Genomic DNA, 14,265 nt, shown 5'->3' with positions numbered 1-14,265 from the left:
GGAACAATCGGAAAAAAATAAAAAAAACTTATAACTTTGCTGTTTTTTAATTTTTTTTTTAGTTCTTCGACATTTAGTAATGGTTTAATATTTCAGAATATCGGTTTAAATTTCATCAAAATCGGACGACTATATCATATAGCTCACATAGGAACAATCGGGAAAAAATAAAAAAACTTATAACTTTGCTGTTTTTTTTTTATACCCTTGCAGAGGGTATTATAATTTCAGTCAGAAGTTTGCAACGCAGTGAAGGAGACGTTTCCGACCCTATAAAGTATATATATTCTTGATCAGCATCACTAGTAGAGTCGATCTAGCCATGTCCGTCTGTCCGTCCGTCTGTCCGTCTGTCCGTCCGTTTATATGCAAACTAGTCTCTCAGTTTTTAAGCTATCTGCATGAAACTTTCCCAACAGTTGTCTTTCTTTTGCAGGTAGTATATAAGTCGGAGCGAGCCGGATCGGACGACTATAGCATATAGCTCCCATAGGAACAATCGGAAAAATAAATGAAAAAAAATTATAACTTTGCTGTTTTTTAATTTTTTTTTTAGTTCTTCGAGATATAGTAATGGTTAAATATTTCAGAATTACGGTTTAAATTTCATCAAAATCGGACGACTATAGCATATAGCTCCCATAGGAACAATCATAAAAATAAATGAAAGAAAATTATAGCTTTTCTGTTTTTTAATTTTTTTTTTAGTTCTTCGAGATATAGTAATGGATAAATATTTCAGAATTACGGTTTAAATTTCATCAAAATCGGACGACTATAGCATATAGCTCCCATAGGAACAATCATAAAAGTAAATAAAAAAAAATTATAACTTTGGTGTTTTTAAATTTTTCTATAAGTTCTTCGACATATAGTAATGGATAAATATTTCAGAATTACGGTTAAAATTTCATCAAAATAGGACGACTATATCATATAGCTCCAATAGAAATAATAAAATTATATAAAATAACTACCTAATAATAAGCTGCAAATCATCATTGCTTCAATGTTTTTAGACATATACGCAAGTAAATCATAATTTTAATGTTTTCAAAAATATTTAATTCTTGCAATAGCTGCAAGGGTATATAAACTTCGGCTTGCCGAAGTTTGCTTCCTTTCTTGTTTTTTTATGAGTACAATAGTGTTGTAGTTCGTAATCACTCAATTTAATCGGAAAAAGATTACATAGTAGCTGATAATACGTAACAAAATTGATAAGTTTCTTGTTACTTTGTATGTACTACCATTATTAAACATTATATTGGATCAATTTGTGTTACAGTATTTTCGAGATCTATGGCCTAATATGAAATTAGGAACTAAGATGACATAAAACTAGTTTCATTTATAAATTTAAAAGATAGGGAACTAGTTAAAAAGTACAAATAATATTTAAATAAATGATCATAATAATAATTCCGATGATTCATAATTCTGACCCCCAATATTCCTCAAAATATTTATTACAAGGACAAGAGGGGTTTTTCATTTTTTAAAACGTTTTATTAAAATTTGTCGACGCTTGGGGATCGGCTGCACAAAAAAATATATATTTATACATATATATATATATTTATATATATATATTATTTATATATATATAATATATATACATTGCATTTATTTAATGGTAAACGCCTGTGTTAACGCTAAATGTTGTTGTTCCTTAGGTAATCGGTATGCAAAATGTTTGTTTGTTTGTTTTTTCTATTCCTTGTGGATCGCAATGGCATAATTGTTGACTTTTTGGGGGATTTTCGAGGGATTTTCAAGAGATTTTCGAAATATCCGAGTGTTACCAGTGTCCATGGCTCTGTCCGGGTAAAGGTACTGCTTACAACTTACAACTATTAAACATTACTTTCGTTATTGGCGGCGGACTGCTTGGCTGCCGATCCTCCTCCAGTTGCCACCCGGGTGCGGGTAAATTTGCTAATGGACGTGGGTGATCCGGATGCAGCGGCGGTGGCGGCGGCGGCGGCAGCTGCGTCCAACCGGAGACTATTCCCGGCCGGATAGACGCAGCCCTTGCCCCGTCTGCGTCCCGCCGGAGAGCCCCTATCACCGAATTGTACTAGATGGCTGGTGGTGGCATTGGCGGTGATGCCGGCGGTGCTGCCGGCGGTGCTGCTAGCCACCAGATGATCCTGATCTACGCTTCTGGAGTAGACGAACTCCTCGGAGGAGAGGCGCTTTCGCACCCTTCCGCCCACCACATCCGGTCGCTTGCCATTGCTAAGTGGTGCGGGCGTGGGCGAGGCGGGGGCCACCAGGGCTGGGGTCTCCATCTCCATGTTGCTGCTGCTGCTGCTGCCACCGCCGAGGACTGGAAAGTGGGACTCCAGGACGCCCGGGCGCATCAGTATCTCCTCGGGCAGATGGGGTCCACCGTTTTGGCGGGCCGGCGTGCTGGCAAATTGATCCAGCGATGAGCTGGCACTGTAGAAACTGGTGTCCGTGGAGCCCACTCCCAATCCGCTAACACCGACATCGACACCAGCACCACAAGCACCACCACCACCACCACTAGTACATCTGCCATGCTCGGAGCGGGTGCAGCAGCCACGCTGGACATCCCGATCGCAGGGACAGTGGGGACACAGCCGCAGACAGTCCGCATCCGCGAGGATGTCGCTGTCGCTGAAGGTCAACTTCTTGGCCGGCTGCCTAGCGGCCTTGGCGTCCGGATCCAACCCGTCCAGCGGGTCGGCGGACTTGGAGCTCTGCACCGCATTGGAGCCGGGCGGCAGGAGCAGCTGGACGCGCTGCAGGCTGTGGGCCGAGGCGGACTCGAAGCTGTCGTCGCTGGAGTCCAGGCTGCGGCCCACCATGGTCGGCGACGACGATTGGTCGGGAAAGATGCGCGGAAAGGTGATGAACACACGTCCCAGCCGCTTGTACTGGTCCAGATTCCTGGTGTCCTCCGCACAGCCGGCCAGATTCTCGCTAAACTTGGGCGCCCGCCTCATGACCTTGGGCGTGTGCAGCTGCGACTCGAAAATGTCCTCGAGTGGGACCTTCGGAGCACCCGCACCCACACCCACGCCCATGTGCTGCAGATATCGCTCAATGCTGTTGGCCAGACTGATGGGCACACTGGTGCGCGACGAGACGCTGGAGATCTCGGAGAGCGTTTCGGGACTGGCGAGCGGGGCCAGGCCATACCAGTCGTCGTGGAGCAGGTCCACGCCCGGCACAGCCGTCCCAGCGTCCGAGGCTCGCCGCAGTGCCTGGACTTGGGCCAGCGGCAGGGAGCGCGGCTTCTTTTCGGAGTGTTGGCGCCCGAGCAGGGACCTCTCCGGCGGCAGCGACGGAGGCGGGGTCAGGGCCATGTCAAAGGCGACCGCCTTGAGGCGCGGCATGGCAATCTCGTCCAGGTCGGTGTCCGTGTGATTGCCAATCACCGTGGCCGTCGTCTCCGCACTGATCAGCGAGGGACTCTGGCGCAGGGCCACCGTGGCCAGGCTGTCGTCCAGAGCGCTTGATATGTCATACGGCGTGGTGGTCGAGCTCAAGAGCGAGGAGGCCGCCGAGGTCAGGCGCTGTGGAGCGGGCGGTACGGATCCGTTCGTGAAGGACGTCTCCAGGCAGAGCTTGTGCTGGGCCGTCGGCGTTAGGACGAGGCAGTTGCTCAGACTCGTGTAGGAACTTTGCGAGGGCCGCTTGCAATGATGCAATTGCGATTGCGATTGCGACATCATGGTCGGCATCCGATCCGTTTCCGGTTCCGCTTCTGACCTCATGGCATCCGTCGTCGTCTCACTGCGGTTGCTGCAATGCGGCGGCTCCAGATCCGTATCGTGGGCATCGTTCGAACCCGTGGAGAATGCATTGGAGGTCTGGCGCTGGGGCTTGCGTGGCCCACTCGTTGTTACAACCTAGAGTAGCGAGTAGCGAGAGAGAAACCGAGATCAGTGTTTGCTTGGGCTTGGTCATTTATGTAGCTTAGGTCTAAGTTGAAATCCTACTGAAATGTTTAATGTTTATTGATTGTTTGACTGATCAGGATGTATTTCTTTTTGCTTAGATTTATATTCTTTGAATTGAGATTAGCGAGAAAAAGCTCTTTACTTTTTTTTAAAGATTTCTTAAATACATAACATATGTTTATATGTTATGTTAACTTAGTTCTTTTCTTTTTTGACAGTTTCACCGATCAAGCAACCAATCAATCCTGATTTGTACAGCTCGTAGTTACATAGAAATGCAGAGGGAGACGAGAAGATGTTGCGAGCGAGAGACAGAACGAGCGAGAGTTGGATGCAGATGCATGTATGTACAGTTTCACAGATGAGCAGGAGTGGAAAGAGACAGATGCAGATGCAAGTAGCGAGTGGCATGACTAAGTACAGTTGCGTCAAAGTTGTAAGCGAGTAGGGTGTATAGGGTACAGTAGTTGCTCATGGTTCGATAGTTCGCTGTGATGAAATGCTGTTTGTGGGTGGGTGGGAGCTTACGAGTGCGAGACACAATATCGAGATTGATTTTCGTTGTACATACACAGCGAGTACGATTACAATTAGATAGTTTAGTTTACAAAATTGATAGGTTGTTGGTTTTTGTTTGAGGTTAGGTTGAGAGCGGGAGAGAGAAATATACATAGAGAGAGATAGAGAGAGAGACTTGTATAATTTGATTGACATATTTAAGAATTTTGTTGGTTTTTAACGAGAGCAAAATGGAAAGTTGCTTTTTAGTCTTTTGTTTAATGATAACAATTTTATAAAGAAGTTGGCGGGCGGCTGTACCTGGTATCTGTATTTTGTGTTGTCGTAGTTGTTGTTGTAGTTGTAGTTATTGTCGTGTTATCATTACGTCTACGAGTGGTACATGCCTTTACGGTTCGATCTCTACAAGACACAACCTGTGCACATCATCGGATGATCGGGTCACATACAAATCGATAACAACGGAATTCGTTTATCGGATAACGATAATCGTTAAGTTTCATAAAAGAAGCAAAATAAAAGCATAATTAAGTACATTAATGGTTACTCAAAAGTTCGTCGCAAATATTAGCCATGATCTTGATCGGATCATCAAGGGGTTGGAAGGGTTGCGAATCGATTCAAGGTGATATCCTAAAGCCTGATCTACTACTACTCTCTCATTGCAACTAGCACACGGCTAGGACGGAGGTCTCCTCCCAGCTCAGCAAAAGCGAATATGTTTTGTCTACCATAGTTGCTTTTTTTTTTTGCCGTTCCATAAGCTTTACAACAACTTTTAACAACCATTCCCATGCAGCAGATGTTTTTGAGGGAGCTGTGTACTTGTTTTATGGCGGAGTTGTATTTGTGTGTTATGTAGTTAAAGTATAAAGAAAAGTCCAACTGAATAAACTTACCAAATCAAATCCACATAAAGGAACTTAAATCAAATCATCATGAAACGTGAGGGCTACTTGCTATAAAATTAAAACCGGCACAACACCTCTCTTCATTAAGCGGAGATATTTCTTGAACATCTTTAATCCATCGAAATTGGACATAACTCGACATTCTGGTGGAGTAGACAGGGAGTGCAAATACTTTATTTCTCCCCATAACTGATTTCAAAGGCAATCTTAAGCAATAAATAAATTAAACATATTTAAGTACATAAAGTGAGTGTATATTCATCATACAAAAAAAAAAAAGACAAACAGTTTAAACTTCAAAGTGAAAAAATATAAAAGATATTTGGAGAGCGTGATAGAACCACGGAGATTTAGACAACAAAATGCAAATTACATATGTTCAACTTATACGATAAATGGACAAAGGTTACTTAAGCAATACAAACTAAATACAAGTATATAAATATCAATATAAATATAACTTAGGAATAATTGTAAACATTCAAAGTCCATTGTCAATGCCTCACACAGCGATAAATACAATAGGGTAACTGGATTTTGGGTATGCATGTGTGGTGCTGGCTAAGTATCGGTTCTTTACTCTGGACATATGTATAATATATCAAAGCAAAATTTCTCAGATATCGAACAAAGGCAATAAATAAATACAAACAAATCAATGTCGAACAATTTAGCATTATTGAAATTATAAGCGATAGTTGGCCTTAGACTAGATAACGTTAAACGTAATTGAGTTTACATATAGATAAATAGGCATCGGTGTAAATATGCTTGTCATGACTGTGGGGTGGTGTTGCGTGTTTACTGTTCGAGTGGCTCTTGTGGTTGGTGAGTTGTGTGGGTGGTTTGTGGTCGTTGAGTGGCGGATCTGCGACCTCCAACCTTAAGGCTAGACTAGGGGCAAGGTACAGTACAGTACGGTACAGTAGACGAACCAACTAACTAGATCGGTGCTGCGTACTCTAGATATGCTAAGGGCTATAGTTAGACTATATACGGTTCTAGGACAACGACGAAGACGACGGGTTGTAGGGTATATAGAGTGTCAACGATCATTCATTCCATTCAACTCGAGTTCAATTCCATTGCCGTCCATTCGACTGGCCCTGCTCAACTGGCTGTGGAATAGCTGTGCACCGAGGAGCCGCGCTCGTCGTCGAACTCGGCAATTACCTTCTTCAGGGCGGCGAGGACCTTGTCGGGCATGTGATCCTGCAGCATCACCGGCGAGATGAGCACCTCATCGAAGTCCGTGGAATCGGCCCAGATGGCCTGGTATACGGGCTCCCGATTCTTCAGCACATTTCTGCAAAATACACAAGAGCTTCGATTTAATACTCTCCTTTCTGTGGGTATTGTATTAAACTATATATCTACTTTCTAAAGTGTTACGGGAAGTCCTAACAACTAAATTGCAAATGGGGGACGATTTATGCGTTCACGGAAATCTCTTTCACTGAGTCAACGTTTTTCTTGTTATAACAAAAACTATATTTGTTTACTGTATATCAAAGTGTTATCAATTATCTATTTGATTAATTAGAGTATGATATACTATCTACAATAAGAAAGACATTTATCACAACTACATATGTAACTTTGTATAAGTAAACAACATGACTCATATTATTTTGTATTTCTACATTTATTTTAGTTAGGGTTAAAAACACTAATTAGAATAGCACTAATTTTTTATCTCTATATATAAATTTACAAACATAGGTATTAATATGGTTCAATTATTGTAATATTTATGTTATTGTATTTTGAAGTTTGGATTCAATTGTTATCTATAATTTAATATAAATGCAGTAACCTTAAAAGGATTTCCGTGACGTTGCGCATAGTAGAAGAGTTATTAGTCTAAACTTTCGGGGCTAATATCATGCTGGGTCTACAAATTCGAACACAACTCATAAGGATCACAACTGATAATACCCCGACTCATTTACGAGAGCGAGAGAGGGCGACAACGATAGAAAGAGAGGGGGAGAGAGAGAGAGAGAGAGTCCAAAGGCCTCTTTACAGGAGATGAGTTAACATCTGAGGGTTTGCTATTTATACTTAATGGCTTAAAAAGATATCTTAAGAATTTAGATCCTGTAAAAAAGCCTTGAGAAAGGAATGGGGCGATGCATGCATCGGTGATTGTCTCATGCAACAAAGATTAACCAAAACGGAATGGAACACTTCTAATTGAATAAATAGAACTAGGGAATAATTCTCGGACTGCCACTAGTCAACACACAAACCAAACAAGCTATGACACAGAGAAAGTAGTGTGCGAAAGAGAGAGATATTGAGATTGAGATTGAGAGAAAGTGAGAGAGAGAAAGAGAGAGGGCGAGCACAAACACGGGCAGAGTGGGATAGACATAGACAAAAAGAAAGAGATAGGAGAGATAGAGACAGAGACAGAGAGATCGAGTTGAGTTACTGCAGCGCTGCTCAAGCTCTTCTTCTTCATCTTCTTCTTCTTTCAATCTTTTGGATGCGTGTTCTCGTATCTGTATCTGTGTGCGATGCGGTCTGTGGGTGTGTGGGTGCGTGTGTGTTTGCGCGTGTGTCGTTGTGTGTGTGCCTACCTCCAACCACTGTCGTATTTTTGCCTGAAAAACATTTTGGTTACATTAATATCTTTTCTCATTTACGGTTTTTTTGGGGACGTGGGGCGCAACAAACAAAAATCGACCAAACACGTTCAGCAACACAAATCATAACGAAACAAGAGGACAAAACCAAACTCATATAAACGATAACTACTAAAAATAGTCGCTCGAGAACTCCGTGAACTTTGGGCTACCACAATGGTCTGCATTTAAATCTTTCTGATAACGAATACAATACAAGGCAATCTGATTGATTAAAAATCAATTCACAATATTATCATTTTTTCAATTATCGTGATTACGTGCTGTCTAACGTCTCAAAAATATAAATATAAAATATAATAGTTGACTCATAGATAGCTTCAAGCAGCAGTTCATAATCAAAGTGACGTTAATATGTTATATTATTTCTGATTATTTTTAACTAAAAAATGATTTAATTAAATCTTTAAACAGTTAAACTTTCTATATTCATTCTGCCCCTAATAAAGGTTCAATTTTATTGATCTTAAAAATGTCACGCATTGTTGTTAATCAAATTTCTCTCTTTCGCTGACTATTGAAATTTAAATTTTTGATACTCTTTTATTTAAGACTGTCTCAAGAAACCGTATAGCTGGGAATTCAATATGGCCCCACATTCTTTATGTAATCGAGTTGCAGCAAACGAAATGGGGCACTTCTGAACTCAATAATTGAGGCAGCACGTTTCGGTCATAATTCACGTGGCTATGCCAGTCTGTGGCCGTCAATTAGAGGCTGCCATTGAGGCCAAAAGGGCCCAAATGCGATGGAGAGGGTTCATTGCTCCCCCCCTCTCCCCCTCACCAAGCCGATGACGGAATCATCAGCTCGGCGGACAACCAATGACGCCATTGGCAGATGAGTCAGTTGCGGATCAGCTTGACATTTCGCTCCACCACTCTCACTTCGGCGATAAGCGCCTGGCTATCGCACCTCAATTAGCACAGACCTTGGGCCAGAGGCGGATCTCGAATCGCGAATCACGTATCAAACACAAAAAACATCAACAAATAAATCAGGGCGGGGGGTCAGGAGGTCAGGTTGCGAGATCGAGGAGGAAACAATTGCGGATGCGGATTCAGATTCAGATTCGAATTTTGATTCTGATTCTGATTCGGAATCGGATTCGGCCAGCTGTCGCAATTATTTCCAGCTCGACGACCGATTTGCTTGGCTCTACTCACTCGTCGGGCTTGGGATGATGTCGCACTATATGGATGATGCGACCGGGCGGATATAAGGGCTGGTGCAGGGTTAAAGCTATCGAGCTGTCCGTGGGATGAGCGCTGGTCGAACGGGCCGTTCCGCGCTCCTAAAATTGAACATTATTAATCACTTTCGTTGAACTCATTTTGTAAAGGGCAAATACCTCCTGGTACTGATTGATGTGCGTGTCCTGGCCGGACATGTTCACCACGGAAGTGGGCTCCGGTCCACAGCCACAGCAGATGACCGAACAGGAAATTGTCTTCCACTACAACATAACATACAAAACTTAATAAAATAGTATATAATATTGTCTAATAAGCTGAATGGGATATTTCATGTCAAAATGTTAGCTTTAATTTCCAGGGTCTCGTTGAAAAACCAAAATTAGTTTTGATTTTTTTCAGACTTTGACAATAAAAATCACATTTTTAAGGTTACTTTTGTCGTCACTTGGCCAAAATAGGATGCATAGCCAAGATATAGACTGTTTTTAATTTTATAAAAAATGTTTTACTTAATTTTTGTTAAATTTTTTTAAGAGGTTGATTTAATTTCAAACTTTGGGCATAATTTTCCAGGATTTAGATAAAAAATTCTGGAACCTAATAGGATATTATTGTCAGACTTTTGTCAATAAAAAGGTGTTGTATTTTCGTCTTGTAAATTGGCGAAATTAGGACGCAACAGACCTTGGGATCCACGCTGCGCTGGATGGCATTGATGAGATCCGCTCGCAGGGCTTCCATTTGGTTGAGACCGATGCGCGGCACCACGTCCTTGCCGAGCACCACCGAGGTGATGAACGACTTGGAGTACTCCACGGCGGGCATACTGGAAAATGACCAGATGAGCATGAGATAGGAAATCAAATGGGGCAAATCTGGGGCGGGAAACCCACCTGAGCAGGCCGCCGGGCGGGGAGTAACTGAAGCACTGGAGCGTCGGATAGTCGGGCTTCAGCAGGATGGCCAGTATGGCCGCTGTGCCGGCGCCCAGGGAATGACCCACCAGCACCAGGTCGAAGGTGGGCGTCTGGCGGTCCGGATTCCGCTGCAGCGCCCTCTCGATGAGATTCTCCTCCTGCAGCTTGTTGCGTATGTAGATTGCCGCCTGCACCATGCCCTTGTGACCCAACCAATCGTCACGCGGCGGCTGCAGTGGCAGCACCTCGCCCTCCGCATTCAGATCCGTGAGTATGTCCTTCATGCTGAGTGTGCCCCGTATGCTAATCACCACCGCCCGATGGGTGTAGTCGACGGCCACGAAGAAGGGCGTCTCGCCCACGTCCACGTGGTAGGTGGCATACACGATGTCGATGTCGCCCAGCTGCAGCGTCTTCTTCAGCGCCGCGTAGTTGCACAGGCAGCAATTGTCCTGGATTACCTCCGTATCTTCATTACTGCCACAGCAGCAGCTAAAGCATCTGCGAATATAGGATTCAGAATGGGTTTAGCTATGGAAATCAACCATTTAAAAAAAAAAAAAAAAAACAAAGTCTTAAAAATATGAAAATGGTTTTATCTTGTTGTTTAACACAAGGAATAAAATCTAACGTAAAAAGATACTTCTGTATTAAAAAAAAACTGTAACCAACCATTAGTCTTTATAAATATTAATATGCCACAATTTCCTATTCAAATTAAATTTAAACATGCAACAACTTATTTTGTATATTAAATGAAATTTTTTTCTCGGCACCAAGCACAATAAGTAAAGGGATTTTTCCATTAAAAGTTTTCATGGAAGCGTCAAAATCTCCTGTCAACGCAAGAAAAAAACAGCGCTATGCAAATGCACATAAAAATGTTGTGGTGTAAAAAAGTTGCACAATGCAGTATTTCTTTTTGTGCAGTTGAGTGTTGAGCGTTCATATATGACGAACATAAATTTATTATATAAATTTATTGAGCTTTTGGAAAAAAAAGAAAAAAACTATATGAGCAATTTTGTTTAACAAATTATCATTATAAAATTAAGTTATTAATATCGTAAAATCACTTATCAGTGCAAAACTGTTTCTATTTTCTTGTTAAACCACATTTTGGTCAATTAATTATTCTTAAAAATTTATATTATATATTTATATGCTTCATTTACTTAAATGGAGGTTTCCATTAAACCACCCATCCTACATTTGCCGTACTCACTTCAGTTCCGGCACCAGGTGCCACATCTTGCTGCGATTGATGATGACGTACATGGGCCAGCCGTAGGCGCTCTGGGCAAAGTACATGTAATGGATGACCGTCTGAAAGAAGTCGTAGTTTTTGGCATCGTTGAGTGCTAGGAACTGGGTCCGCTCGGTAATTGGTACGCCGCTGAGGAACTCGTAGGTGCCATTTTTGCGCTGCCGGACGATGGCCTCGCGCTCCAGCCGCTGGAACTTGCGGAGCAGGACGAGTCCGGCGACCACGTCCGATGGCACCACGTCCAGCTCCCGGAAGAAGTCGCTCAGCAGGCGGGCGATGTCCGTGAACGAGTTCCGGTTGCGCTCCGAGGAGCCCATGCAGCAGAACAGCAGTCGGCAGCGATGGTCCCAGCTGTCCTGGTAGGCGCGCATCACTTTTCTGTTGAAGAAAAACATTTATGGGTTAGTCTTCTTTCAATGACGATTCCAATGTTTCGTTCCTCTATTCAGTCTTCTACTCATTATCTCATTATGTGTTTTGAGTTTAATGCAGTTTTAACTCTATATTTTACTGGTCCAAAACCAATATTTATTGAAATGAAACTGTTTAAAATCACTGCTTCAAATCAATGTTTAAAATCACTGTTAAAAAATCACTGTTTAAAATCACTGTACTCCAAAAACCCATAACAATCTAAGTATATCGTCTGTTTTTTTTTTTTTTTTTTTTTTGCTACAATTATTATATGCTATTTCGCGCTAGTTACGTGAATAATAATAAGTAAAAATTAACCTATTGACTGCAAAAGTATTTATAACAAATAAGCCAACTCATATTAAGATTGTAGCTTATATTAGCTTAGATCAAGGTAAACTTGTATTTTTTTTTATTAGTTTAGAATTACCTTTGCCGCCAGTTGCGATTCATGCTGTTGCTCCGCTTATAGTTGAACCGAGACTCCGTCTCGCGCATTGATCGCTGGTACTTCTTCATCTTTACCCAGGATCTTCCGGCAGCATCAAAGGTGCACCATATCGTGATGAGGGTGATCACCACCAGAGCCCAATTGCAGATGATGATGGCTGTGGATGGAAAGGGAACACATAGATTGAGGACAAGTTCAATTACAACCAATATAAACTAATAAGTAGTAAGCAAATCAAGTTGACTAAGATTATCATTTCAAACAGGTTCAATAAAAACGAGAAAATTGAAAACTTGTTCAGATATGTAATCCCTCTTAAATGGATTATACACTTGCTAAGCTTATGCACATTATTGTTAGCTACAAAGATAAAACGCCATAGTTCAATGCATAAATATTTAGTAGGTAAAAATTATACTTATTGAAATGTAAATTCTAGGGAGACGCAATAGTAAAATTCATAAATATTTAATTGGAATACAGCTGTTTTAATGTTAACTTATAAAACTTTGTTGTTAGCTACAAATATAAATCGCCGTAATTCAATTCATAAATATTTAATAAGTAAGAATTCCAGTAATTAAAATTTAAATTAAAGCGAGGCGAAATGGTTAAATGCATAAATATTTAATTATACTTCAGCTGTTTAAAAAACAAAACCATAAATTAGAGGGGGATTACTAAGCTTACATTAAGATATATGGGAAATGTAGTTCTAAATAGTAATGTCAAAGATAGAACTTACCTATATAGACCTTTTTGGGATCATCGATGGGTGCGGTGGTGTAGTAATGCCCCAGCCAAACGGAGCCCACCCCCAGCCAGGCAATATCGAACAGAATTACCACTGAAATGAACAAAATATTATATAAATATACATCGATGTTATACAGGGACAACTTACAGCTTTTGAGATATATCCAGATGTTGATCGAGGTGCGCGCCTCGGCATCCAGAATACTGCCACGCATCGAGATCACACATATACCTATTTCTACACATATTGAAACTGCAAATGGATTTTTCAAGATGGGTTCCATTGATTTCGGAATTTAATACTTACAAAATAGAATCAACAAGTAGCCTATTAGATGATAGAACAATAGTTTCACACTTAAAATTCGTGTATTATACTCAAAGATAACCAACGAGACGCTAACAATCACAAAACTGTCAAAACAATCAGTAAGAACAAGAAATATATTTGTAAACAATTAGGGAGTGACGATAAATATCAGAATGCAGATACTAACCATATAAAATGAATCGTCAGGAGAAATGCACCCGGCACCACGAGATCATCAGAGCCCACAGACCAGCGACGTCTGAAGACCACAAGTCCAGGCATCTGAAATCGAGATGATGTTTACGAAATTATTTATTTATTATTAATTATTATTATTATTAATAAATTTTATTTTAATTTTACCAATATTGTTTTATCTTTAGAAAAAAAATATAATTTAAAAATATAACAAGCCATAAAATTTGGAAATGCAACACTGCGTATGAATGATAAATCATGTTCGAGCTGTTGATTATAAAATTACAGATTTTATTTGTATTTTGAAGTATCATAGCCATTTATAACCTTCAAATTTATCTTAGCAGAAACTAAGCAACACAAGTGGGTCACAGCTTCTCCAGAATTCCGCGATATAAGCTTCCGACTTAATACCAGATATGTGTGCTCTTGGAGCTGCTGTTGCGAATTAAAATCCCCCTGGAAAATCAGCGGGCAGCCCTAGCAGTGTTCAAGTGCTAACTGGTAGTACAGTCATGACTGCATTTAAATATGCAAAGCGAACGACTTTAGACAGCTTAAGGTTCCGCCACCACCCACTGTAGACCCGCCTATCCCTCCGTTTCCAATGTCCCCCGGTGCAATGTAAAGCAAAACATAATCAGGGTTAGACATGAGCAGGGCGTGCTAAAAAGGGGGAGGGGCAGATAAATCTACACAGAAAGAAATATAACTGTATCAGTTGATATATTTTCTTCTGA

General features: G+C 41.2%; 1 protein-coding gene across 8 annotated transcripts; it reads right to left on the bottom strand.

The window, feature by feature from the left end:
• Positions 1 to 1,614: 1,614 nt before the first annotated feature.
• On the bottom strand, positions 1,615 to 13,992 carry LOC128265893 (diacylglycerol lipase-alpha). Of its 8 annotated transcripts, none has more exons than XM_053002118.1 (15): positions 13,853 to 13,992; positions 13,515 to 13,609; positions 13,325 to 13,431; positions 13,166 to 13,270; positions 13,007 to 13,108; positions 12,241 to 12,418; positions 11,355 to 11,774; positions 10,106 to 10,630; positions 9,897 to 10,038; positions 9,368 to 9,472; positions 9,183 to 9,310; positions 7,951 to 7,974; positions 6,539 to 6,671; positions 4,755 to 4,870; positions 3,752 to 3,884 (listed from the first exon to the last, which is right to left on the bottom strand). In XM_053002118.1, exons 2-15 carry the CDS (start codon positions 13,607 to 13,609, stop codon positions 3,878 to 3,880), a joined length of 2,187 nt encoding a protein of 728 aa, XP_052858078.1. In that variant the 5' UTR covers positions 13,853 to 13,992; the 3' UTR covers positions 3,752 to 3,877. The 8 variants fall into 8 exon arrangements, with proteins under 8 accessions (XP_052858079.1, XP_052858072.1, XP_052858073.1 ...); XM_053002116.1 differs by lacking the exon at positions 3,752 to 3,884 and adding an exon at positions 3,939 to 4,458; XM_053002112.1 differs by lacking the exon at positions 4,755 to 4,870 and having other exon boundaries at positions 1,616 to 3,884.
• Between the last annotated feature and the right edge of the window lie 273 nt (positions 13,993 to 14,265).

The sequence above is a fragment of the Drosophila gunungcola genome, unplaced genomic scaffold (genome assembly GCF_025200985.1).
Source record: "Drosophila gunungcola strain Sukarami unplaced genomic scaffold, Dgunungcola_SK_2 000173F, whole genome shotgun sequence".
NCBI classification, from domain to species: Eukaryota; Metazoa; Arthropoda; class Insecta; order Diptera; family Drosophilidae; genus Drosophila; species Drosophila gunungcola.
Note: the sequence above shows the minus strand (reverse complement) of the source record. Positions and strands in the feature narration are given on the sequence as shown.

Bases quoted from the DNA above. Each gene is read 5' to 3' on its own strand.
- LOC128265893 (XM_053002112.1), bottom strand. From the start codon at position 13,609: ATGCCTGGACTTGTGGTCTTCAGACGTCGCTGGTCTGTGGGCTCTGAT. The intron at 10,631-11,354 runs GTGAGTACGGCA...CTATATTCGCAG, and splicing joins CACCTGGTGCCGGAACTGAA to ATGCTTTAGCTGCTGCTGTG. The intron at 9,473-9,896 runs GTCTGTTGCGTC...GTTATGTTGTAG, and splicing joins AGCGCAGCGTGGATCCCAAG to TGGAAGACAATTTCCTGTTC.